We start from the raw sequence: 26361 nt of genomic DNA, 5'->3' as shown, positions 1-26361 counted from the left end.
AGAAGGGGTGATCAGACATCGGAAGGGGCTGCCCAGGCAGGTGGTGCAGTCCCCATCCCTGGAGGTGCTTAAGGTAAGACTGGACATGGCACTCAGTGCCATGGTCTAATTGACAAGGTGGTGTTTGGTCACAGGTTGGGCTCGATGATCTCAGAAGTCTTTTCCAACCCAATTGGTTCAGTGGTTCTGTGAGGTGCCCCCAAGGGTCAGCACACACGGGACCCCTGCTGCAGTTTTGGGTGAGGGCCGGGATGAGCTGCTGGGCAGCGTGAGCCGGCTGAGGAGCCTTTTTCCCAAACCACCAGCAGATCTTCATCAGTGCCGGGAACAACCCCACGCCCCCTCCGTTTTCACATGGGAATAAAGCGGCCCCGCGGTGGGGACGGGACGCGCTCGGTGGAGCCCGTCCGAGCCCGGGGGAGGTCAGGGGGACGGGGTCGGGAACGGGCACGGTCCCTCCCCGCCGCGCCGGGCCCGCCCGCCCCGCCGTATATCTGCGAGGAGCGGCCCCTGCCCGCGGAGGGGGAGGAGGCGGGCGGGCGCGGCGAGCGCCGGGGGTGGGAGCTGCGCGGGCTGCGCCGCGCGGGTGCGCGGCTCGGCGGAGCATTACGGCGGCCGAGCGCTGGCCGGGCCGGCAGCGCGGAGCCCCAGCGCGGCCATGGCCGAGCGCCGCGCCTTCGCGCAGAAGATCAGCAGGTACCGGGGCCGCGCCGGCTCGGGGGGGGGACGGGCCCGCCCGGGGGGCCCCGTCGCCGCTGCGCCCCGGGGATCGCGGGCCCGGCGCGGCCCGCGGGCGCCCGCGCCCTGCCGGCCTCCGGGGCGCCGGGCAGGGTCCGCCCCGGCGGGGCCGCGGGGCCGCCGCGCCCCCCGCCCGAAACACAGGGCCGGGAGCGGGCGCGGTGACCGCCGAGCGCGGGGCCGCCCCCCCGGGGCAGCTCCGCCGGGGAAGCGGGGGAGGGAAAAAAAAAAAAAAAAAAAAGGAGGAAAAGAGCCGTGGAATTCCGCTCCCGCTAACAAAGGCGGGCCGGGCGCTTTGTGCAGCCCCCTCTCGCCGCACAATGGGCGCTTTCCTGCCGGCCCCGGCCGCTTCCCGGCCCCGCACCTGGAGCACCGACCTCCTCCCTGGCTGTAAAATGGAGAGGGAGCTCCCTCGGAGCGACGTCCTTTTGTGTGAGAGCGGAGCTGGCTCGCGGTGGCACAGCCCCTTGGACACGGCAGAGACTCGCGGGGTTCAGCATCTTCGGATTTTTCCAAAGTTCTGTTGTATTTTTAAAGAGAAGAATTTATAGAAAATTACCTGGTAATAGCAGGTTTTTGCAGGGGTGTGTTCCAATTTAGGCGTGTGGTTCCAGGTGGGAACGCAGTTTTTCTGTTTTCACGTGTGACCAGGTAGCCTTGGGTGACTGTGGTCCCTCTCCTACCTGTGACTGGCAGTGGAGTGAAAGTGAGAACCATCAGTTTTGTCTGTACTGTTCGGGAGGCTGTGGACAGTAGTGAAAGCAGTATCATTCATGCTGTTGAGTGAGAAACTGTAGGTACAAATAGTTGCAGTTACAGAAGCTGTGATGGAAAAGGGTCATGGACAAAGAAATAGGTCAAAGGAAAAGGCTGGATAGGAGGTAGAGGAGTGACATCAGTCCCACTCCACTCGTGATCAGGAGACAGGGCTGAAAATATTGTTCTTCTCTCCTGGTTCTCTGCAGATTTTGGTGTGCACTAGCCAGGGGTTAACGTGACAGATCAAGGAAAAGGGAGAGATGGATTTGCTGCCAGACCATTTTTCCTGCTTTTTGATTGTAGTCATAGAAATGGTCACATGAGAGACGAGGCTAGAAGTGAGAGCGTCAGAGTGTGGCAGGAAGTTAAATAAAATGGCCCTGGGGTGACCATTGTGGTGCTCAGTGTTCCCGCCCGGTGCAGCGAGTTCATGGGGCTGTAGCACAGATGCGCCACCTCTGGGCACCTTTTGGGCTCCCCCAGTCCACTCCATGTGTTCTCAAACCAGCCAAGGGGCAGCAGTGTGTGTATGTGGGCAGAGGTGGGCCTTGTGACACGTGTGGTTCACCTGTGGCTGCAGAAGGACCCGGGTGGTCTGCAATGAGGCAGCTGCATCTTCAGCTCTTTCTTTTACACTTATTTGTAAGATTGTTGTATTTCTCTCTGGGATTTCCCATGTTGTAGTGTCATATTCTGAGAAACCTCAAGTTCCTGGTGCATGGGCTGCACGTGCAGTGCTTGTGAAGGCAAAAACTTGAGATGTTGTACCCAGAGGTGCCCAGAGTGGGCTGTTGCCTTTCTCAGGCTGTCACAGGATGTGCTGCTGTGACTGTTACTATTTCAGAGGATAAGGGATTTGAACAAGCAGCATATGGAAGTCCCAGAAGCTGTGTTGGTGGCTGCTGGAAGCCCTCCCCAGTTCCATTGTTTAAAGGAGAATAGATCTGTCCCATTTTCACACTCTGCCCTCCGGTTTGGCTTACTCATGGAGGTAGACATAGTATTTGTCTTATTCACAGGAAATAAGAAAAAGACGTGGCTTATTCTTGGTGCTGCTCTTGGTTTGCCTGATAATCTGTGCTTCAAATGGGACGTAATTCAGATCCGTGAAATTCCTTTAGTCCTACCTACCAAACAGCTGCAAGTTTCTAAATTGGTTGTTACTTAGAGGTAGAAAAAAAAACATGAGTTGGGCTGTCCGGTTCCTTGGAAAGACCAAGGATGTGGTCTCACAGCTCTGATTTACCAGCTTTCTTCAATGTACTGCACTTCGAGGGTCCACTCAGAATGCCGGTGCTGTGCCATGCCTGGTCATTGCATCTGAGTCTTTAAATACTGGGGAGGGGCTATCAGTGATTGCCACAACAGTTTCAAAATATCTTTTTAATACTGTCTTTTACAAGGTATCTTCATGATTAGGTCCTGCTGGGTTTTCTGTTAGAAGGCTTTAAAGCAGAACAGGTTTTTAGCCTGACCTTTGGCCATCACAGGTACTTTACTGATTCTTCAGTTTGTGTGGTGTTTGGGGGACTTGAGGAGGGTTAGTGAGAGGCAGGATTCACACTGGCAGAAGTAAAGTTCACTCAGTAAGAAGTTTCAATAAAAAATGAACAAGCACTGTGTTATTCTTGAGGGGCAGGTTCATAAAATCTCAGACTGGTTTGAGTTGGAAAAGACCTTAAAGATTATCTTGTTCCACCCCCTGCCATGGGCAAGGACATCTTACATTGTCCCAGGTTGCTCCAAGCCCCATCCAACCTGGCCTTGGACACTTCTAGGGATGGGGCAGCCACAGCTCCTCTGGGCAACTTGTACCAGGGCCTCCCCACCCTCACAGGGAAGCATTTCTTCCCAATATCCCATCTTACCCTGCCCTCTGGCAGTTTAAAGCTGTTCTTAGCAGGACTGGGTGTTCTGTGCTGTGTCTGGCGTCTCTGGGGTTGTTCTGCACTGTCCTCACCAAGTGCTCACCCCGTCACCTGCGTCCTGTTCACATTCCCAGTTGCATTATCCCAGTACATTTCCTGGGTATGGGGCCACTTGGCAGAGAAATGGAATCTGGAAGCCCCACCACCAGAAAGGTCATTTCTGTGTTCCTGAATGTCCTGGTAATTGAAGCATGTTGTATCACAGCACTCCAGTCTTTCCAGGGGCAGGCAGAGGAAAAGGTGTGCATGTTCTTTTAGAGTTCAAATACAGAAAAAGAAGAAAAATCACCATTTAAACATCACACAACAAATGCATATTGGACAAACTCATGTAACCTTTCATCCGAGCCTCTGAGTGCCTTGTTGTTGCTCTTGGACCATCCTGAGACTGGGTTATCTGGGGAATCCAGAACTGCTTCTTTGGTCAGACCATCACCATTTTTGAAGTGTTTTGCCTTGAAAAGAGTTTTGTTTTTCCTTTACTGATTCCACAGTTAAAGAGGATTCCTCTGGCTTGGAACAACACACCTGGCTTACCCTCTGCTTTGCTGCATGTTTCAGCCTAACACAAAGCCCATAGTGTGATTTTTCTTTTTTTTTACCACTGCTCTGCATTCTCTTGCTGAGAATTTTCAGTTTTCCTGTCCCCAGCTCTCCATGGAGTCTGGAGAAAACTGTTTTCACCTCATGGGTCCAGCCCCTTTTGAGGTGATTCTGTGTGATAGGAACCCCACAGTGCCATGAGGTGCTGCTGCTTGGGGTTGGGAAGGTCTTCAGCAGAGCCCTGGCTGACAGACATTCAGTGATTTGGAAATTCCCCATCATCCAGGGCTCTTACATTGTAAATGGACAGATTTTTGGAGCAGACACAGCTCCTTGTCTTTATGGATTTGAATTGAAGGGAAAACACTTATGGCACTACATTCAGAATGAGCAGTTTATTTCTGCTGCAGCTCCCTTTACACCGATGGAGTGCTGGAAAAGGGGACTTGGGAAGGCCAAATTTACATTTATGTTCATTTAGAGCCCTTTTGCATTGCCTGTAGGATGTGCTGGGGAGGCTGACAGCCACCTTTGCCCAGCCCCAGGTGTGAAACCTGCACCCACTGAAACCAAGAACGGATCTGTCACTGCCTTTCAGGAGCACCCAATCGGGACAGAAACTTTGTGGTCACAGCAGCATATTCATCACAGCTTATTCTCTTCCCACATCCAGGTGCCATTTGCAGTCACAACGCTGTCATGGATAAGTGAAGGGTTTTTTTAGCAGAAATTTCAGAGCAGCCCTTTCCCATTCTCTCCCAAAGTCACATTGGCTGGCCCTGTTCAGCCACTCTGGATGTCTCACATGGGAGTCAGGGGTGCTCTGGGAAGCCCAAGAAAATCCCTGACTGCTTAAAGCAAGGGAGAAGGCAGGGACAACATTTGGTCTCCAGGGCTGTGCTACAGAGCTGCTTCCTTCTGTGGTTGGGTTTTTTTAGTACAAGATGTGACTTTGATCTCCTGCGGAATCCAGTCCTGTCGTGATTTTCCCAGTTGGGTATCTTGGGAGCTCATTCCCTTCACTGCAGCCCAGGGGTGATGTTTCAGCCTCAATAATCAAATATTATCAGAAGAACACCACAGGCAGCGTTGCGTGGTGTTTTCTGTTTTAATCAATAGTAAAGAAAAAGGGAATATCTTATTGCTCATCTGTGTTAATTTAAGAACCCACACGTACCCGGCAGCAGTCAGGATCAGGCTGGGTATTTCCTCAGCTGTAAATCAAACCTTTTCACTCCAAGGGGAGGGAGTTCACTGGGAAGGAAACAGGACCTCGGGTTTAGGAGGAAGGATAAATCCAGCTCTCCCTGGAGCAGGTTCCCTCATCCAGTACGACTCTTACCTGGTGACTCACCTGCATGGAGCAGGGCTGGAGGCAGGAAAGCCCAGGTGGAGCACGTAGGGACAGAGGGACAGGTCATCTCACTGCGGTGGCAGCACAGACACAGCCAGCCAGTGCCACTGGGCTTTGGGAATTCAGATCCAAGCTCAGTGACTGAGTATAGTAGGACAGATGCCTCCAGCCACGTGCAGTTTTACACAGCTGAGCAGAGGGTGATGCTTTCACTTTAAAAAGCAAACTGTGCGTAAATACAGTTTGCTTTGCTCTGCTCTGAGGGAGAACAAGCAGCTTTGGTTGCACAGATGCCTCACTGTGCCAGGCTGTCTTTCTCAAGAGGCAAAGAGTCCCTGAGTGTGCAGTGCCTGCACGTGACACACAAGATGAAGAACAGGCAGGAGTGACAGTTTTACAATTTGCATTGCTTTTTCCAAGTGGGGAGGGCTGTGGAGAAGAGAGGCTTCCTCAAATCACTCAGTGGGTGATCCCGAGGCTGTGTCCTGACCCACCTTTGCTGTGAAAGGGAAGAGATCTTAACTTTGGTTTGCAAAACCAGACAGGTCTTGGGGAGCCTTTTTTTGGGAAGGCAGAAAAAACAACTGATATTTCCAGTGCATGGCTTAAGCTAAAAAAAAATTAAAAAAAGAAGGAACAATTTTTGGTTCTGACCAGGCAGGCCACATAGAAACAGAAATCATTTCTGTGTGTAGTAAAGAACTATGAGAGTGCAAACAAATGGTTTCATTTTGGTATTTGCAGCTCAGAGTACTTTCAGAATGACCAGTTTTGTTTTCCTTTAGAAGCCAGTTCCAAGGGGAATTTTTTTCCTCTTCCTTGTGGATTTTTTTTTTCTGTGTGAACCAATGCACACACAATAATTAACCAGTGAAGAAGGTCAGAAAGGAAGTGACTGGGGAAGATGTACTTTAAACATTTCAACATTCGAGAGGCTGTGGGCTGTAATTAACTGGAATGTTTGTCTGAGGATCCCAGGTTATGTGTTGAATATTGGATAGTTATTAAGGAGGCAGGTTTTTATTTGTCCTTTTAATTATCAAAGCTTTAATGGCTCTTCTGCTCTACCGAATTGATTTTTTTTCTGATTGGGTTTGGTGTAACATCAGCATTTCTTCTGGTTAAAAATGGTGTTCAGGATTATAGTATAGCATGAACTACTAGTCCTGAATAGTTTGTCATGGACATGCTTTGGGCTGGAAGAGACCTTTAAAGTTCATCTCATTCCAACCTTCTGCCATGGGCAGGGACAATTTCCACTAGACCAGATGGTATTAGTTTTAGGGAAACTGGGAACCTCTGTGATGAAGCACTAAGGAAACAGCCCTAAAAGTAGTCAGCTGAGGTGTTTTTTCAATAGGAAAATTCTCATTTTGTTGTACAAAGGTTCTGCTTCTTGTCTGGAGTGAGTGATCAGGATGAAGCACACCTGCTAAAAGGTGTGATTGCCAACTGGAACAAACACAGGAGAGCCATCAGGGTGATCAAGGGAGCCCAAAGCTTGTTGCAGGCTCTGCCCTTGCTCAGAAGGAAGGCTGGGAGGGGATACCTGGCAAGTGGGAAGGAGTGGGAGGAGAGCTATTGAACCTGATAATGTTGGCACAAAACCAAATGGGTATAGCTTACACATAAATACATTTAGTGATCAGATTACATTAGAAGATGGTTGCTAAATGTCAGACATGATGCTTTCCAGTAGGGAAATGGGGTCCAATACCTTTGTGAGTGCAGTGATACAGAAAGGAGACAATGTGAGCTGTGGATTAGACTGCAGGCAGGCTTGGAATAAGTAGTAGCAAGTCCTGCAGACTCCACTCAGGAATTTTGAGGTTTAGACAGTATGTATTTGCTTCACATGGGGAGAGGTTTGATTGGTACTTGTGGAGAGGCAGGAGTGCTTAAGACTTGACAGTGATGATGGTGTCTTGGTGAAACCTATTGGAGGTTCAGTTCTGACTTTCTGTGGTCGCGCTTCAGGGCAACTTTTAATATCCAGTGAGGTTATTAGTGAGGCAGCAACATGGTTGATCAGTGCCAGCCTTTTGTTGTGCCACCTTTCTTCCCCTATTGCACCAAACGCCCTTCTCAGCCGTGATGATGTCGGGCAGCGCAGTCACAGCCGTGCAAACTCACAGTGCCCCTGAGCAACAGGGATTGCAGCTGGGCTTGTTTCTGCTTCAAGTTGGAGTGTATTGACAGGCTGTGCCTCAAACACAGCACAGCTCCCAGCTGAGCCCAACGGGCAGGAGAAGGAAGGATGGAGAGCCCTTCCGGGGTCTGTCCCAGAGCACGTCTTGGGTTCATGAGGAGCAGGTGCTGAGTAACGGCCAGGCACGGCTGTGGTCTCACAGCTGAGGACAGATTTCCTCTTCTAGCTGTACTTTCAATCTGGAAACGTCTCTTGAAAATGGGGAAGGATTGGTAGTTTTTCCTGTGTCGTGCTGTGTGGCGAAATATGGGGTTTGATTTTTCCTGCCAGGGCTCTCTCTCTGTGCATCGTCAGGAGTGACACAAAACACACCGAGTGAGAGTCTGCTTTAAAGCAGAGCCTGTCTGCAACCCGAGGGCAAACTTTTAAATCATCAGCCACACATGCACAGTGCTTTCCGTGCCAAGCAGCCATTTAATACATTCCAAGTTTTCCTACAAATGCCAGCAGCACGTGTGGTTTGTCCTCACGTGTGTGTCTGTGAGTGTGGGTGTGCACGTGGTGGGAGCAGGGGGATGGTTTTTCCTTGATATTATCTGTCACCAGCAGGAGCTGCTTGGTCCGTTTTCAAAAGCCACCCTTCAGAAGTGAAAACATCAGCTCCTGTGGATAAAGGCAAATGAATTCTTGCAGCCAGAATACATAAAACTTTATTTTTTTTCCTTCTACAGTCCACTTTTTTAAAAAGACAAAATAATGCTTCCTCTGGCTGATCTTATGCCCATCCTCTGGCCTGAGGAAACATCTGCTGTCTGTGGTAGCCTTGGTTGTCCCAGCTAGTTCCCTCTTAGAGTTCCCTTCTCTTCCATGGACAGCAGTTGCCTCCAGCTGCCTCCATTCCTGCCCACCAGCAATCCCAAAACCAGGAGCCTACCCCTGTGTCAAGGTTTTGCTCAGGGACAGTTTAACCATCTGCTTGAGAGGATTTTAGCAGCTTTTGTGCTATCCTGACACACAGCATGTTCCCCTGGTGAGATCAGGAGAGAGTCTCTCAGCCGTGATGCTGTTCCTACAAAGATCACTGATACAGCAGAAAATAATCACCTGTGTCCTTGCAGCCTCTTCATCTGTCTTATGAACTGGTTAGTGTCTCTTTGGAGATGGTAATTCCTTCTGGGAGCCAGAGTGGATGGCAGTGCTGCAATGTGAATGATGATTGAGGAGTGGGTTTGTTACAAATAAATTTGTTTTGTCTCCTAGAGAGCAGCACTCTCATCATGGTGAGGTCCTGTAGGTAGTCAGCAGATTTTCAGCAAAACACTTTTTTGTGGAAGGAATATGGTGTTTTGGTGTGCTTTTGGAACAAAAATCATTTCCACCATACTCAGAAGCTTTGCTATCCCTGCTGAGAGGAGCTGCAGCTTCCCGCTGGGCTACAGGATGGATGTCTGGATGGCTGTGGTAGGGCTGGACCTGTGGCTCTTTAAGACAGTCCTTGACCATCAGATTTCCCTTTCTGTTGTGCTCTTCCTTGTTCTTCCTTCCTCCTTCAGGTGGTTTTACCTACCTGTTGTGTTTTCAGCCTTAGCAGTGACAATGTGGTGTTTTGGGGAAAGTAGAAAACCCCGGAGGGACACTGTGGATTTCACCCTTCAGGTATGAAAGGGCTGCTCTGTGTTTTTCCTTCCTGGTGAGAAAATTGCCCAGTGATGGGAATTCTGCTGGCAGAGACCACAAGGCAGTGTGACCTGCTAGCCAGTGTCTCCTCTGCTAAACACCATAGTCCCACCTTTACCTTTCCTATATGGAAAAGGAAACACTTTTTTGTATGACCCACTCATTTGTTTCCTGGTCCCTTGTCTAACTGTGACTGCAAAACCCAAAAATAAGCAAGGATTGAAAATGCAGAGTAAAGGAGCAGCTGTGTGACCAGGTTTGGAACTGTTAAAGGGTGAGGAGAGCTCTTGGTAGGAACTGGAAAGAGCCTGCTGGGAACAAGTTCATTTGTGCTTAGGGTCACGGGCATTTTATTGCCACGGATGTGCACAAAAGAGCAGCTCACAAAAGGAAAAAAAAAATTAATTACTGTTAAGAATGTGTACATATGAGAGTTTTGTGATTCCTGGGAATTCATGATGCAGGATCTGTTCTTACTGGCCGATGACACCCTCGTTCCAACCAGCGCACTGCTTTCATTCCAGCAGCACCGTGAAGCATATCTGATATATCATCCTCATCGTGAGTCTTTTACAGAGATAATGTTGTCCCTGTCTTGTTCCAGAACTGTGGCTGCAGAGGTCAGGAAGCAGATCTCGGGACAGTATGGAGGCTCTCCACAGCTCCTCAAAAACCTCAACATCGGAGGCAGCGTCTCTCATCACACCACTGTAAGTAATGTCTGGAACATGGAGGGCTGGAGAAGGTCTGCACAGTTGTTCTGGTCACCATTTGGAAAGAAATTGCAGCGCTGACAGGTTGTTGACCTGAATGGTTCTGATAACAGAGGAAAATAATTCCATGCAAAACCCACTACTTTTGGAGGTCTCTGTGTTGCAAATCAGTTGGCATGGGAATTTGTGTTTCTGCAGAATCTTTGTAGGACAAGGAGCTCCCTTGATCAGATGTTAACCTGGACTGGGCATTAAATTCCGTGTGTGTGTGGTTCTCTCCGTGGAGAGCTCTTTGCAAGCTCGTGCACTCAGGCTGCTGTTTTCCTGTCTTTCTTGTCACTCTTGAGAGTGGGACCACAGCAACTCATCTACTCTTCTGAGGTATTTTAAATGTTACTTTGCAAGTTGAATGTGGTTATTCCTCAGGAATGTGTATTTACTTACAAGTTTACAGTCCACTTTCAAGAGTAGCTAAAATTTAGGTTACATTGTCAGAATCACCCTTTCCGAAGTCAAATTTTCATGCATGACCTTCCAGTAACCCTCAAAATTTATTGTGGTAAACATTCCAAGAGCGCAGCAAACTTTTTCAGACTGGAACTGTATTTTTGGAAGTGTTTGATTTGAGTTGTTGCTCTGGGTCATAGCAGTTTCTTTTGCAGCAGTCAACTTGGAAAACAAATATTACAGCATCTCGTTTTCTTCCAAGACGGATGACTAGGTCAGGCAGGACTGGAAATATGCCCTGCATTTAATAGTCTGTACAAGTGTTGAGAGTTTACAGGAGTTCTTCTCTTTGGAGAAGGGTCCTGTAATTTCCTCAGTTGATGTTCTGCTCTGTGTCCAATGTAATGTGTTAAACCTTTCTCCTGTGGAGCACAAATGTGTCCTCGGAGCTGATGTAACCTCAAAAGGGATCTCCCCATTGACCTCTGGCTTAGAAGAATGACTTCACTACAGGCAGAGACTTTGTCTCTGAGGAGATCCGGCTGTGCCAGAGGCACGGGGGATTGAGGAGGGCTGGAACTCCTGTCGTGTCCGTGCATCAGCTGTGTGAGCACAGCTCACACAGGAAGAGCAGGAGGCTGGTTTTGCCCAGCATGGTGGGGAGTGAGCACAGAGAGGAGGTTAATGAGAGTGGCGTGTCCAGCTAATGCCTTATCACAGCAGCTCTGCTGGGCTCTGGAGTCATAATGCAAAGCCCTGACTTGGCAGTTCTGGATGGTCTTTTGCATAATCCAGCATTAGAATAGGGAGGGACCTGTGCTATTAGCAGTGTAGGACTGGCTGGAGCACTCAGGGTCATTGAATCCACTTCCCTTCAGCAGTGGATAGCTGAGGAATGCAGGCTGGCTTTTGAGGACTCATTGGATGTCCATCCCATAAGCTTCTGTGTATCTCATGTGTGGTTTCACCTTGGGACAAGTTGTCTGAATTGCCTTTCTACTCCCCACTGCTTCCAGAAAGTGAGATCCCTTCTGTGAACCTCTCCAAGCTGCTCCTCACCCAGCCATGTTTTTGATCACTGTTTTTCCTTTTATCACCTTTTGCTCTGATTTGTCTCTTCCACTTTTTCTTCTTATTTCTAAGATTTTTCCATTCTGCTGTCATCAAAAATGTTCATGCTCAAGGCTTTGGCCCTGTTGATCTTCCCATGTAATTCCTAATGCAGGATCAGATTTGCTGGTCACAGTGCTGCTCACTTCTGGTAGCTCTCATTATCCCATTGCCGTGGTGTTTTCTGGTAAATATATGCAAGAATCTATAAAAATGCTGGAAAAGGTCATGCTGTCTGGAAGCAGGCTCTGAGCCTCTCCTGTCAAACTGCATCGTGTGATGGCTGCTGCGATAAGCTCCTAGTTTGTCATATTAAATTCGGTGCTGAGCAGAGATGCTGTGCAGAAGCACGATTAACACAGAGTGATGGTTTGTAGGAGATAGTCTGGAGGAAAAGTCTACTTAGTTAAGTCATGAGTCTATATCCCGAGGCTGCATAATACGACAGAGATTCGCTTGTCTGAATTTTGGGTTAATTTCCCTCCCTTAGGCATCTGTCAGAATCTGCTGGGCCTGCTTGTCCTGGTTTAATAATCAGCATTATGCAGAGGGAAAGCATTGCTTCTGTGAAGCTGTGCTTGCTCTGGAAAGGTTCAGCTTTGTGTAGCCACACTGGTTTGAAAGCCTAAAGTAGGGTGCGTGGTATGGGAGTAAATAGGAAATTCATGCTAAAATGTGTGGATACTTAGTGTTGTGTGATTGGGTTTGACCTGAGTGTGTCCACAGTGGCAGCACATTGCACTGCTGAGTGCACAACATGGAACTGGAGGACTCCAGCCTGCCAGATCTCAAGGAGTGTTTGGACAATGCTCGGTCACATGGTGGGATTCCTGGGGCTGTCCTGTGCAGGGACAGGAGTTGGACTTGGATGATCCTTGTAAGTCCCTTCCAACTCAGAATACTCCATGATTCTATGACTCCAAATGACAGTGCAGATGTGGTCTCTCGTACTCATCGTGCCCATTGTGGTGAGATAATTCTGGTCCAGGTAGGGTCAGCGCTGATTCCCTGTTGACAGTTGCCACCAGCAGCTGCTTTTGGTAGTTTGTCTGAGAGTCTTTGTTACAGGGAGTCCAACAAAGACATTTTATGGAGAAATGGATGTTTTTGTGAATGAAGAGCCTTCAGCACCGTGCTTGGTTGGGCCTTTTGTTTCTTGTCCACTGAAGCCAGTGCAGGGACGTTCCTCACTCCACAGATGTGCCTGTGGCTGAACCTGGGAAAAATGCAAAAGCCTGTCAGCTGAAATTTAGCAAGTCTCTTCCTTTTTGCCTCACAAGCAGCAGACAAAATGTTGCCAGAAGTGTTTCTAATTTGGTATCTGGTAGAGCTGGGGAGAAGACACTGCTTTCAAATGAGTTTATTATTGTCAGCCTCCACCCTTCTGCCACTTTAGGAGCAGCTGATTTTAATTGCACATTCCTCAAACCCCAGACACAGGTCCAAGGCCTCCGAAGGCTTTTCCTGTGTAACCTAACATGCCGAGCTGGGACTCCAGACAGGACGCAGTCCCTGCAGCTCTGAGCTTTTATTTTTACAACCCAGAACAGAAGGCACTGACAGTTTTTGTTGATGAGAAGTAGGAGCTGGTGAGCTCTGAGAGTTACGTGAGGGAGGGTTTATTTTTTGAAGTTACTTCTGCAAGTCTCTCTAAACCCACTGGTGAAGGGAGTGTGCATTTGCACCTTACTGTTTGTGCTCTGGGTTGTGAGCCATGTGCTGTGCTCATCTTGGATGCCTCCAGAGGTTCAGTATTCCCTCGTGGGAGCTGGTGCTTCTCACCATGAATCCCCACTGACTGAATGCACTGAAAGCAGAGAGGCTGCACTTCCTTTCAGAGAATTCCCCAGCATCTTGCAGGATGGGGAATTTGCTTTGTTTGTTTGATGAACCGGACTGTTTACTATGGGCCATTATAATCCCTCTTGACTAACCACTTTCTTTTCTTTCCAAGTTTGCTTTTTCTGTTGAGCAGCTCCTTGTGGTGCCTGTTAACTCTGTCAGCTCACCCTGTATTACAGCCATCATTTCTTTCCCTTCTGGATGCTGCAGCATGGCCAAAGCCTGACTGTTCTCTGTGGATTTCTGCAGTAGTTTTACCTGGATAAAGCTGGACTGTGGATTATCAGAGCTTAGCAGAGTTACTGAGGAAGCTAAAGCTTTCTCTGAGTTTTGGTGTGCACACCTTGGTTTGATGTTTGAAGTCTGCTTCTTGTGCACACAGAATGGTTTGGGTTGGAAGGGACCTTAAAGCTCATCCAGTTCTAATCCCTTGCCATGGACAGGGACACCTTCCACTAGACTGGGTTGCTCCAAGCCCTCTCCAGCTTGGCCTTGGGCACTTCCAGGGATGGGGCAGCCACAATTTATGTGGTGTAGGAAGAGCAGAGTTTTGGTTTGTATCTGCAAATAGACTCGTAGTCCATTTTTTCCGTGCATGTGCTGTCCTTTCATGAGGGCAGATGATGCTGGCAAAGGACAGAAAATAATCGTTGGGTGTCAGGACCTCTCTTCAGTTGGAGCCCAGCTGTTTCTTTGTCTCATTCTGCATTCAGCAACTTTTGTTTCTTAATGATATTTTTATTTTTAAGTTAGATAAAGACTTATAAAATCTTAGATTTTTTTTCACTTTTGAGTGCCAAAGATAATCGAGATTTTTTTGTTATTGTCCAAAATCTGATTATTTTTCTTTCCTAAAAAAAGAAAATTTCCTCAATTTTTAAAAATCTTCAGATGTCTTATTTTTTCAATTTCTTTAGATCTTTAGAGGTGTATTTCAATGGCTGGATGTGGCACTCAGTGCTGTGGTTTAGTTGACAAGATGGTGTTTAGTCAAAGGTTAGACTCAATGGTCTTGGAGGACTTTTCCAACCTTAATGATTCTGTGATTTTAATTAGAAGAGCAGCTTTTCATAAAACTTGCAAATAAGCAGAGTGAATGTATACTCAGTTGTTTGACAGAAAAATCACAGCTGTTTCCAAAGGATTGGGGGTAATATTTCCTGTCTGTCGATGTATATTACAGCATAGTTGAATGTTAGTATGTAAAGAAACACTGTTATAAGAGATACTGATTAGTCTGGGAATAAAGGGATCTGGATTCGTGGATGTGATGTGATCTGACCACGTCTGCTCTCAGCACTCTATTTTCTCCCTGCAAAATGAAGGTGCTGACATTTACATATCTTTGTAAAGCACTGCTGGGTTTATGGGCATTATCTGGGCTAATTGAAGCTTTGTCTTGGATTTATTGGATGTCAGACTTTGGCTGTGTGTTCAAAGATAGCATCTAATTATTCAATAAGAGAATATAGGTTCCTTTGTATATTTTCATTGTTTATTTTAACATAATTTAAAAGAAGAAGAAAAGATAATTTGTGCAAGTGAATGGGAAGCACAACAAGGGAAAAACATGACAGTATCTCATGTGGCAGAGAAAAGGGCGTTTTGAAGTGTTCAGAGCCAAGTAATTTTATCACCAAAATCACTAAAATGAAAAGGAAAACGAGCCAAGTCTTAATGCTGTCCCAGAGCTGATGAAGGCTTAATAGTGACTCCCATTATATGTATTTCCTGGAGGTTTTGCCCTGCCTTGCTGAATGGTCTGTCCTCATCAGACAAGGGAGGATGGGAGAGGCATTCACATCCTCTTCCCTGCTCCTCCCATTGGGGGTTGCTCACAGTTAACTCTGCTCTGGGGCAGGCATTTGCTTCAGGAAATTAAAACTGCTCCTTACTGTTGCTAAAACCAGCAGTGAGCCATATTGCAGAGGTGTTTTAGGTGTTAAGTTGGTGAGTGGTGTCCACTGAAAGGTTGTTCAGTGTCTGCAATAACTTAAACAGTTTATATATTAACAGAGATAAATAATCTTAACTAAATGTTATTTTACCAAGTAATTTCGGTTACTTAAATCAAGTATTTGTGACAGGCCTGTTAATAAATAGGTTGGGACAGCTGGGAGTGTTCAGCTTGGAGAAGATTCTGTGGAGACCTCAGAGCCCCTTCCAGTGCCTAAAGGGGCTCCAAGAGAGCTGGAGAGGGGCTTTGGACAAGGGCCTGAAGGGACAGGACAAGGGGGAATTGCTTCCCACTGACAAAGGTTAGATGTTGGGAAGGAATTCTTGGCTGTGAGAGTGGTGAGGCCCTGGCACAGGTTGCCCAGAGAAGCTGTGGCTGTCCTATCCCTGGAAGTGTCCAAGGCCACTAAAGGGCACAGGGAGCTCTACGTGACACCAGTGCCGGCGTCCTCCTGTGTCTTGTGGTTAATCCATCCATGCAGTGGATAAATTGTCCGTGGATAATTGAGATGTGACTGTGCCAAGTATTTCCCACTCAGAGGAGCACCCATGCTCGTGGTTACTACGGTTCAGAGGCACCATGGTTTGCCTGTGTGAACCCCAAGGGCCCAGAGGGGTCCATCTCCATGGAGTGTGTCTGCCAGAAGTGGGAAGTCTGTGATTTTTCTGCAGTCTCTGGTCAAACTGTTTGGCTTTTTCATTTCTTCATTGTTGTCTCAGCTTCTGCTCTCAGTTTTGTCACAATTTATCAGAGGACAACTCTTTGAGATCAATCTCAGCACTTGTGTTTTCTGTATCAAAGTCTTCATGTTCTTCAAACACTCTTGGTGAAATTACACAATTCTTAGTCATCAAGGATCTTGTCTTTCTTCTTACCCATCCTTGGAGGCATAACTCATGTCTTTCTGGGTTTGGTAAGAAATTGCTTTAGTATTCCCAGATAACTAATTAATCTCTGATTAATATTAATATTTCTTTACCCAAATGGCTTCTTACATTAGCAACCAGTTATCATAGCAAATAACCTGGCAATATTTGTACATAAAGCATCTCACTGGTTTTGGGACTGGCTGTTACTAGTTACATGTAGGATCCCTCCTTAGGTAGATATATTTACAAATATTTCATAGAATCCCAGAATGGTTTGGGTTGGAAGGAAGCTTAAAGCTCACCTCATTCCACCCCCTGCCATAGCCAGGGACACCTTCCGCTAGACCAGGTTGCTCCAAGCCCGTCCAACCTGGCCTCGGACACTTCCAGGGATGGGACATCCATTTCCTTTTATTAGACACTTTTTCTAGTTCAAGTGTTATGATAGTGCCTGAATTTGACACACAGTGCAGTTCTCACAGTCTGTAAAAAAAATCCAGAAGTTAATACTGAATATTTTCAGATCTTAAAAATGGAGGCTTCAGATAATTTCTAAAACAAGTTTTGCCTTAACAAAGAACACGTACAGCAATTTTGAGGCACGTTTGCAATTTGAAATGAAGGACTTTCATCAGCTATTTTCTGTAGTAATTACATCTCTCAGAACAGCATGCAAAAGAAGGAATAAGAGCCAGAGCAAAGCAGGAGATAGGGAACTACATTCCAGAGGCGGTGGGGAGGTAATGACTGCACTTATGGCTGGGGAGGTGTCATCCTTGGTGAGGGCTGGGAGCTGTCTGTGGTTGATGGAAAGTAGAGATTGCCTAGGAATCTCCGTGGTTCATTTGAATATTTTCACATATTATAAATGCAGCCAGAAAATTAAATGCAGAAGTTCTCTGTGCTCAACAGTCACCAGGCTTTTGAAATGAGGAGTATGTGTTTTCTGAAATGCAGGGATGTCAGTAGACAAATGTGTGATTTGGATCCATTTGGATTATTTTTGGAGTGTTTAGTTGAAAGAAAATGTAATTTATGCAAGTAAGACATGTTTTTTAATTACTTAAGCATTGTCAATGTTAATATTGCACTGCTCATGTTTCAAAACCTCTTAGACTGACTTGCCTGTAGTTCACACTTAAAAATAAATCTGATGCCTCTGTTTAGCAGATATATTTCACAAACCATTACCTTCTTTAACCTGCCTGCAAATTTTGTGTTTTTTTTAGCATATTTCTTGTATTCTCAGATTTATGCTGAATTTTCCCTAAGGTACATCAGCTTTGACTCCTGTTCCCTGAGATACCAGTATCCCTTTAAGGGTGACAGGATTTTGCCACAACAAGAACAGGCCATCTGCATTCCTGACTGCTCAGCAAGGGAAGTGACTGTTTGCCCTGGAGACCCAGAGATAGCTGAGAGAAGGCTGGGGCTCAGCTTTGAAATGTTAATCTGCTGCTTCTGTCCTTCCAGGATTTTGCCCAGGGAGTCAGTGGGTGGGAAGTTGGTATTAATTTAGAATTTGAAGCTTTGGTGCAATCTGTTGCAGTTTTAGCACGTTATAAATTGTTTAATGTTTAAGGAGGTCTTGAAGCTAAGATGGAACTTTGTCCTGATTTCAAAATTGGCAAGAAATACCACCCTGATTTTGAAGAAGTGCCTGACTGCCAAGTCAAAATAGTAGTCAGGATCCTCTGTGTGATGAGGAACTCTGCAAGGTTAATTTTTCAAGGTCCCTTATCACATCCTTGCAGGGAGTTTTACTCCTACACAGGAGGCAGGAGGTACAACCTTCCAGTCTTTGCCATTGTGATTTTACAGGGCCCCAGATTGTGCTGTGATCCTCACAGAGGCTGGATCTCTGCTTTTGGGAATTAGGCATCTCCTTTGAGATAAAAGGAAAATTGGGCTTTGATTGGGCCACAAGCAGCTTGGATTCAAATCCTTGTTCTGCCAGATGCATCCTGCCATGCTGTCATATCATAACCTCTTAAAATGCTGGTGTGGTTCCCTGTGAGATAAAGCATCTTGTGAGGGCAGAGGTGAGGGAGGGAGAAGGAAATGTGAGGGATTGTTGTTTTTCATGGCTGTGCTGGCATACACAAGCTGGAAAAGTCTTCAAAATCATAGCTGGGATTTGAGTGTGTGGCTTAGAGCATGTCCCACAAGACCACTCATGATTGTCAGGACATGTGTGAGTTGGGCAACAAATTCTGCGACAGGCTCTAGAAATACCAGCTATGCCCAGCTGTTTGTGTAGGAAGGGATAGGTTGAAGTCCTTCAGGCAAAAATTGGAATGCCTGTGGATATCAGGGCTCTGTGTTCAGTCAGTCCCTGTGAGATGGAGATAATAATTGTCCCTTTTTCTGCCCTAGTTGTTACTGAGATCCCATTCTGAGCTGCTGTGCAGTGTCCAGGAGAGCAGCCCTGGGGTCCTCAGGTCCCTGCACAGGTGTACTTGGCTCAGTAAGGCAGGAAGTGAGGGAGAGGCTGCTCAGGCTGTTCTCAGGAATGCCATGTCAGAGCAGGTCTCATCCCAATTTGCCTTTGCTTCTGTGGTGGGATGGAATAAGCTATGAGCTTTGCAGTGTGATGCCCTGGGTATAGCTTTTCCTCCACATTATCCCTCTGCTACCTTGGGATGCTTGGCCAAGGTAAATGGAGGTTTGTGCTACCCTCCATGGAGTGATGCTACATCCTCTCACAGAGGCTTCTGCCCCTCTTGCCAGATTTGTGCAGGTTCTTCTTTTTTGTAAGTGATGATGATGATACAGGTAGGTGCTCAAAAGAAGGCAATAAATAGGAGAGAGACATGTGCACTAAAGCTACAGCAAAATACAATGTTTGCTGTCTGGAGAAGGGCAAAGTCGATAGGAAACGAGATTTTATTTTCCAGCTTTTAAGGGGATGTAACAGTGAAGAATAACACAACCTTAAAGAAGAAAGCTTGAGTGTCCCTGTTGCAGGAGAGTTGTAAACCTTTGAAATAGAGGTTTGTAGTGCAACTGCTGAGAGCCATGACTGCAACTACACGGGTGCACCTTGGACACTGTGAATTAAATAGTCTGTAGAAGCCAAATCAAGCAGGCTGGTGTCTTAGTTAACTGATGGAACGTGTGTCTATGGTCAGGTTAAGGGCATACCTTTGCGGGATTGTTATTTGAAAGTGATGGGTTTGATTTGGGGTAGTTGGGCTGTGTAAGTCTGAAAAGAGAGTCCTATTTGATTTCTTCTGTACTTTCAGTTTATCAGGACTGTGATAAACACAGTGTTTATGTTGGCAGGGAACAGGTTATGCCCCTCTTACTCATATTGAGCTGCCCTTTCTCTCTTTGTAGTCCTGTTCATTTTAATAGCTCCAGAATAGTGCTTACCTTCAGTGAGGTGACAGTGTCATCATGGGATAAAGACCAAGTGAAATCTCTAAGGAATTGTCTGAAAGGTTGTCCAAAATTTCATCTGTAATTACAGCCCACACAAAATCAAAGAGTATGTTTTAAAAGAGCAGAAGTTCTGGGAGCAGGTTTCCTTTGCATATTTTTAGCATGTATTTGCCATTAATTTAGGTTATTCCATAGTCCTGGTTGGGAAGATGCTCAGGACTTCTGCACATTATGGTTTCTGGAGGGTATTAATAAACTTCTTGGATGAAACAGACACCCTGGCAAGGATTTCTTATGGTAACACTCCAGTATTCTGGGGAGATCTCATTGAGGTCTCTCAGTACTTGAAGAGGGCTTATAAAAAAGAGGGAGAGTGGCTTTTTACATAGGCAGATAGTGGTAGGACAAGGGGGAATGGTTTTGAACTGAACGAGGAGAAATTTAGATGAGATATTAGGAAGAAATTCTTCCCTGTGAGGGTGGTGAGGCCTTGGCACGGGTTGCCCAGAGAAGCTGTGGTTGCCCCATCCCTGGATGTGTTCAAGGCCAGGCTGGACAGAGTTTGCAGCAACCTGGTCTAGTGGAAGGTGTCCCTGCGCATGGCAGGGGGTTGGAATAAAATCGGCTTTAAGGTCCCTTCCAATACAAAACACTCTGGGATGATCAGCCAGGTGGTAGATGAGCTGCACATTTGCAAATATTTGACTGGAATTGTCCTTCTACCTTTGGAAGTCCAATGAAGAAGAACTGGCTGCGTTTTGTGGAAGAGGCACCTCCTACTGTTGGTTCCTAGGAGCTGTCAGGAGGAATTGAAAAGGCTTTTTCTGGGAGCAGGACGAAGATTGCTTTCTGCAGTCTGCCAGCAAGCAGGGCTGTGGGAAAGCACAGCTTTATCCTCCTCAGCTGTTCCCCATTTCAGCTGCAGCAGATTTGAAACCTTTTAATGTGCAGCTGACGGGGACTTGCTATTCTTTGATAACTGAGATTGGCTGTACAAAGTATGATGGTCCGAACAGGCCAGGGGAATCAGCTGTTGAGTGCCTGTCCACGTTTTTCCTGAGGAGGTAAGCTGGGCTGGGGAGTTGGAGGTGAGATGGCAGAGCAGGTTCTACTCCTCCATCAGTGGGATGTTGAGTTTGGGTAACCTGGTCTTTATCTGAACTTGTCCAACTCCTTCAGTGTGCACGTTCCATCTAATGGGTTCGTGTGGCAATTTCAGGTGACTGATGCTTTGGTAACATAGGAATAGACCCTGGTGTGCTGTGTGTGTCCTTGTTCCCATCCACACCTTCAGGGTGATGCAGGAGTGTGAAGCAAGACAGGGAAAAGGTTAAGCCATCGGCAGCAGGAGCCATGAGAGGAGCTCTCGTGGTTCCATTCACACATGGAGAAACCATTTAGGTTCATTTTCCTCTTGGTGCATTTATTCATCCTTCTTTCCTCCTCCTCCTCTTTCATCACTTTCCCCCCCACAAATATCCAAAGCCTAAAATAATGTGCTTGCCTTTTATGTGCCAATAGTCTGACACCAAGTAGTTCCTCTTCATACCCATGAATTTATGTTTGGCCTGTTTACTCAGGTGCTAGACAGTATTTCTGGCTGCACAGATGGTGAGTCTAACACAGGCCTCTGGGTTTGACTTTTATGTTTGTTTACATCTTCATGGTACAATAGTTACCAAAGAGACAAACTGGAAGATTGTGAAGTGTAACCTTGGGTCTAATCCTGAGATGGTTGAAGGGCTTGGAAACCCCTGGAGCGCATGGATAGCCCCTAAGCACCACCTGCCTTTCTGTATCTGGTAATTTTTAGCTAGCATAACCAGTTCATTCATCTCTTGTCCAGTGCTCTTGTTGGACAAGTGAAATTTGAGATGTGAAATGCCAGGAATGATGAAACATGGTGGTTTTTTGGCAGTGACAGTCTCTGCCCTATGTTTGCTGGGCCCTTTGTGTTTCCCTCAGCTCTGTGTTAATACAGGTTATTTTTCCTCGTCTTTCTGTAGTTTCTTTCTGTTTATTGGGATGAGTGGAGTGGAAAGATTGGAGGGAATGAGGGAGAGGTTCCTCTGTGTTAGAGAATCACAGGTAAATGAGCTTGTGCAAATTCAAACACAACACTTACACGGGCAGCTCAGCGTTGGAACGTGCCTCAGCATTGGAGCTGCCAGTGTGGAAGGGAGGTCGGCAGGAGGAGTGAAAGTAAGACTTCAAATGTTATTCCTCAGGGATAAACTGTCACCCCTCAGTGATCTCGTGCCAAATGGAGCTGGTCTGTCTGTTTGTAAGGAACAGGCTGAGGTGGTGACATGTCAGCTGTGATGTGGGAAGGAGCAATGACAACTTCTGCTCCATTGCAAGCATTGCAGTGATGAAAACAGTGAAAAGTATCTGTTTTGTATTCACAGAAGCTCTCCAAATTACATCTTTTGAATATTTCAAGAGTCCAGGATTAGAAGGGGAAAAAAGGTTGTGAGGTCAGAGTTAAATAGATGATGATGATGATATCGCATCATATCACAGTGCAGGGTGTCCCTGCCAATGGCAGGAGCTTGGAACTAGATGGTCGTTAAGGTCCCTTCCAGCCCTTCTGTGATGATGCATTTCTTTACACAGAAATGAATTTATATCATTTTCCTAAATTGCAGAAACAAATGCTAAATCTCTAGACATTGTATTTTTTTGATGAACCAGATTCTTATCTGGCCTAAAGTCATTGGTCCAACTTACCTGACTTCCTTGAAGTTACTCTGTTTTTCTGCTGGAGGATTAGCCTTCTGAGTTTTAAGAAAATGGGAATCATTGAGGGTGGGTGTGGTAGGGAGATTCGTTCAACACCCTCTGTGTTAGCCAAATCTTCTCCTTGAATAAAAAGTCGATTCATTTTAGAACTTTGTGGCAATAATTTTAAAACTGAAATTTGAGATTTGTATAGCAGTTTTTCTTAGAAGCACATTTAAAACTGAAGTACTAAATGTTCTTTTTAAAGTCATCAACACAAGACAAGCTACAGGATAGTTCCCTGTCCCACAGAAATCATCTGGATGACAGGAAAGAGGAAGTTAGAAGAGAAAAACTGCTGAATTTTAATGTGTTTTTGTGACTCTTGTTAAACCACTCAGCCTCACTGGCATGTGCCAGGGAATTCTAGGGAAATCTGTCAGTTGCTGTAGAGACAGGTTCCTCAAAACTTGTTTTTAGTGTTTCATTTTCTTAATGTCTATGTTTATGTATAGCTTCATAGCATAATGATCTCATATCAGAATATATACATGTATTTATATAATGTACATATGTAAAAATACAAGTTATGCAATGTGAGTATGCTTCCAGTTTATGCAAATTTTCTTTTCATGAATCTAAAAAAAGCTCAGGATGGTGAGACCAGCCCTGCCCTGAAATCTATTGTTTTCGTGCACGTGTTCATTCATTCCTTGTGCTTCAGGTACAGGCTTTGTGCCCAGTAAAGGTGATTTTTAAGTATCCATTTTATTTAGAGCAGTGTTCCCTCTTGGCATGGGCAGACTCATCGTGTCATGATGCCATCATCAAGGCTCTGATACGAGGGAGGAGCTTAAACTTCCACTACATGAAGGTTGTATTTTGTGTTCCCCAGAGAAGTGGTTTAATTCAAAATAATGTTACTCTTTAGAGTTCTATGGCTGCCTGAGTTCCTGGTAAATCAGGCCTTGGTCTGGATTCCTAGCTGTGCCTGAGGGAGAAAGGGTTCCTGCGTCTTGGATCAGGGTCAAGGTTCGCTTTGTGATCAGAGCATGGTCAAAACAAATCCAGGGTCATGCACATGGGAAATGAGGTACTAAGTTTTGTTGAACTTCTTGAAAATAGCTGTAACCTTTTTTGGCTTTATTTGTGTTTTTTAGGTGATAATAGAATGCATCAGAGAAATATGCAGAGGAATATCAGATAAAAGATAAGACATGCAAAACATCTTTGTGATGTGTGTTAACTGAGGTTAACACCCCTAGGGTTAATCACCATCTGATGTTGCATCAAATTCCTCAACAAGGCAGAAGAACTGGTTTAAAAAAAGCAGAGTAGAGTAGAAGATGTGCATGTGATTTTTCTTTATTGTTTCACCTCGATTTCAGACCCTCTCATGGCTTGTGTGTCCCCAGGTGCCGCTCACAGAAGCTGTGGACCCCGTGGACCTGGAGGACTATCTCATCACCCACCCGCTCGCCGTGGAGTCGGGACCCCTGAGGGACCTGCTGGAGTTTCCCCCCGATGACATCGAGGTGGTTTATACCCCCCGGGAATGCCGGACACTCGTGTCGGCCGTGCCTGAGGAGAGGTGAGGAATTAATTGCTCTGTGCGGAGTGTCTGCAGGGCTGAAGCCTGGAATTTTGGGCTGCAAATTAAATTGGACTGGAAAATTAAAGGCAAACCTAAGTAAAAGTATGTATATTTAAGAAGTCATTATAATGTATAATTATAATTTGTGGTTTTATTCTTTAACAGCGAGATGGACCCTCACGTGAGGGACTGTGTCAGAAGTTACACAGAAGACTGGGCGATTGTGAACAGAAAGTGAGTTCCCCTGTGGTATTTGGAGCTTCATTTCATATTTACATTTTTGCAGGTTGGCTAACTGCTATGAGGAGGCTCAAAAATTACTGTCCTGGCTACTGACTCCATGTGCCCTGGCTTTTAGTTGCCCTGATGCTTTGTGTTTAGCTGAAATGATGCTTTGTGTTTGGAAAATTGGATCTTGGACGTCAAAATCCCCTGGGGCATTTGGGAAAATCTAGGCCATTTTAGTCTACAGTTGCTCCTTTACAATGGTAGAGAAATTAGGGAATGTGAACAAGTGAAGTTACTTTCAGCTCTTGTTTCTTTCTTTGTTGCATCTGGTTTTAGCTCTTTTTAGAGAGAAGTTGCATTAATTCTGCTATGATGTGCAATCACAACCATCTAATAGATAAGGTGCCCTCTGCAGCTTTCATTGGTTTCCAAAGAGACTTTGGAAATGTACTTAATTTAAACAAATAATTGCTAATATTTGAACCATCACAACGTTTACCTAATGAGCTCAGTTTAGAGAATGTGCATGCATTGATTATTTCATGCAAATCAGCGGGAAGGTTTCCGAGTGGCTTTCCTTGGAACACAGAGTCTCTCGGATGATTGGAAGTCTGATGACTTCAAGAGCTGCTGTCAAGGAGTAAGTGATCCATGTGATGTGTATCACCTACAAATGACTCCACTGCAGCTACAGCTCTGCCCTTGTGGCAGTTGATACAATTCGCTGGTTTAATGTTGTCCTGAGAAACACTTGAGGGGATGCTGAAGATATGCTTTGCACTGCTAATGTGACCCAATAAAAATGTGTTTTGTAATCTCATACCAAAAAAAAAAAACCACCCAGAAAAAAAAAAAAAACAAGAGGGAAGGAGATGCTTTATTAACTCCCAGCTTTTGCAGCAGAGTCTGGAATACACCATAGACCTGGACAGTGTGACCCACCCAGCCACCCACTTTTGATTTCTCAGCAACTTTCGTTGTACCTGGCACTCCTGGCTGCAATTCCTGCACTGAGGAGGTTTATTTGGAGGCTTTTTGTCTTATGTGATTGGCTGCAGGTTGTGCTCTGTGTCATAGAGGGGTTGAAGGTGTGATGAGCAATTGTTGAACTCCAGTCAAAGGTTGTCTTGCCCCTTCAGAGGAGGGAAGGCACTTCCATAAATATTCATAGCAGTTTTCACTTGGATAAAATTGTGGCAATGGACTGAGTAGAAATAAGAGTTACTACTGGAGCAGGGGAAGAACCCAAAAGCCTGTCTGGGAAGGACTGAATTGTTTTCCAAGTAAGGATGCCAACAGTTTCCTCTTAATCCATCCCACTGGATGGTTCCAAGGGCCTTGGCTAGCTCTGAGGGTGCAAAATCCAGCTCTTCTGGCTTTAGGAGAACATGACTTGTGACATTCCATCCTCCTCTTCACCACCCCAGGGGAAATAATCTGTATGTCAGTCTCTGCCTACAGGTCTTTGTAACCAAAATGTTTTTGGGGCAGGCAAATCTCCCATTCGGTAATTCCTTTAGTGATATTGGGAAAGGTAAATAAGTTCTCTTCACTGCTCTGTAAAAAACAATAGCATATTGTGATTTCAACCTTGCAACATAATTTCTATGTGCTAGACTGAGGAAGTCAGGTGTGATTTAGAATGGATTTACACTTATTGGTGGAGGTGTGATGGAAATGAAGACATCCAGATGAGGATTATACAGATGCTAGTGTTCAACTCTCAGGAATTATAGTCTAGGAAGGAAAATGCATTCCTCCTTTTTCTACTGCCTTTTGTTATTCACTTCTAGCACATCCATGGTTTTCACACCTCTGTGCATCCTTCTGTGGTAAATTTAGTAACAGGGCGTGGTAGGAACAATTAATTGTAGATGTGACCCCAGCACTACTTTGGGAACTGACTTCAGTGAGTATTGTAAGGAGACCATGGCTCTATCCGTGTGTGTGTGTAAGTACAGACATGGTGCCATTTGGTACCCACAAATTTGTTAGTCAAAGAGATCCGATGTTGTCAGCAACAGCAGACAGATTGTTTGCTACCAAGTGCTCTTACACCCTGGAAACCTCCGAAGGACCCGATTTCCTTACAAAGATGCTCTGGGAAGACACTTGTTTTAGTTGAGATTGGAAAGTTGCCTGTTCTCCAGAGGTGTTCAGGACTTACCTGAGCTGGTGTTATGGTTTTCAAGGTACCAATATTGTCAGTTCTTGCTCCAGCAGACCCACTGGCCTTCAGTCCTCGTGTTCTTGGCCTGGTCTACTCCTGGCATCACAATTGCACATTTTATGATGACTTTAATTGGCCATTGATAGTCCTTCTTTTGACATCACCCAGGGTTGCTTTA

General features: G+C 45.9%; 1 protein-coding gene across 14 annotated transcripts in view; it reads left to right on the top strand.

The window, feature by feature from the left end:
- The first annotated feature begins 581 nt into the window (after nucleotides 1-581).
- Nucleotides 582-26361, top strand: part of DOCK7 (dedicator of cytokinesis 7) — a 95849-nt gene continuing 70069 nt past the window's right edge. For all 14 annotated transcript variants that reach the window (XM_017805429.1, XM_017805428.1, XM_017805425.1 and 11 more), the window contains exons 1-4: nucleotides 582-696; nucleotides 9753-9858; nucleotides 23607-23782; nucleotides 23951-24019. In XM_017805429.1, coding sequence (XP_017660918.1) covers nucleotides 659-696; nucleotides 9753-9858; nucleotides 23607-23782; nucleotides 23951-24019 — 389 coding nt within the window. In that variant the 5' untranslated portion in view covers nucleotides 582-658. The remainder of the gene's footprint in view (nucleotides 697-9752; nucleotides 9859-23606; nucleotides 23783-23950; nucleotides 24020-26361) is intronic.

Source organism: Lepidothrix coronata, unplaced genomic scaffold (genome assembly GCF_001604755.1).
Source record: "Lepidothrix coronata isolate B3197 unplaced genomic scaffold, Lepidothrix_coronata-1.0 Scaffold12, whole genome shotgun sequence".
Taxonomy (NCBI): domain Eukaryota; kingdom Metazoa; phylum Chordata; class Aves; order Passeriformes; family Pipridae; genus Lepidothrix; species Lepidothrix coronata.
This window is presented reverse-complemented; position numbering and strand designations above follow the sequence as displayed.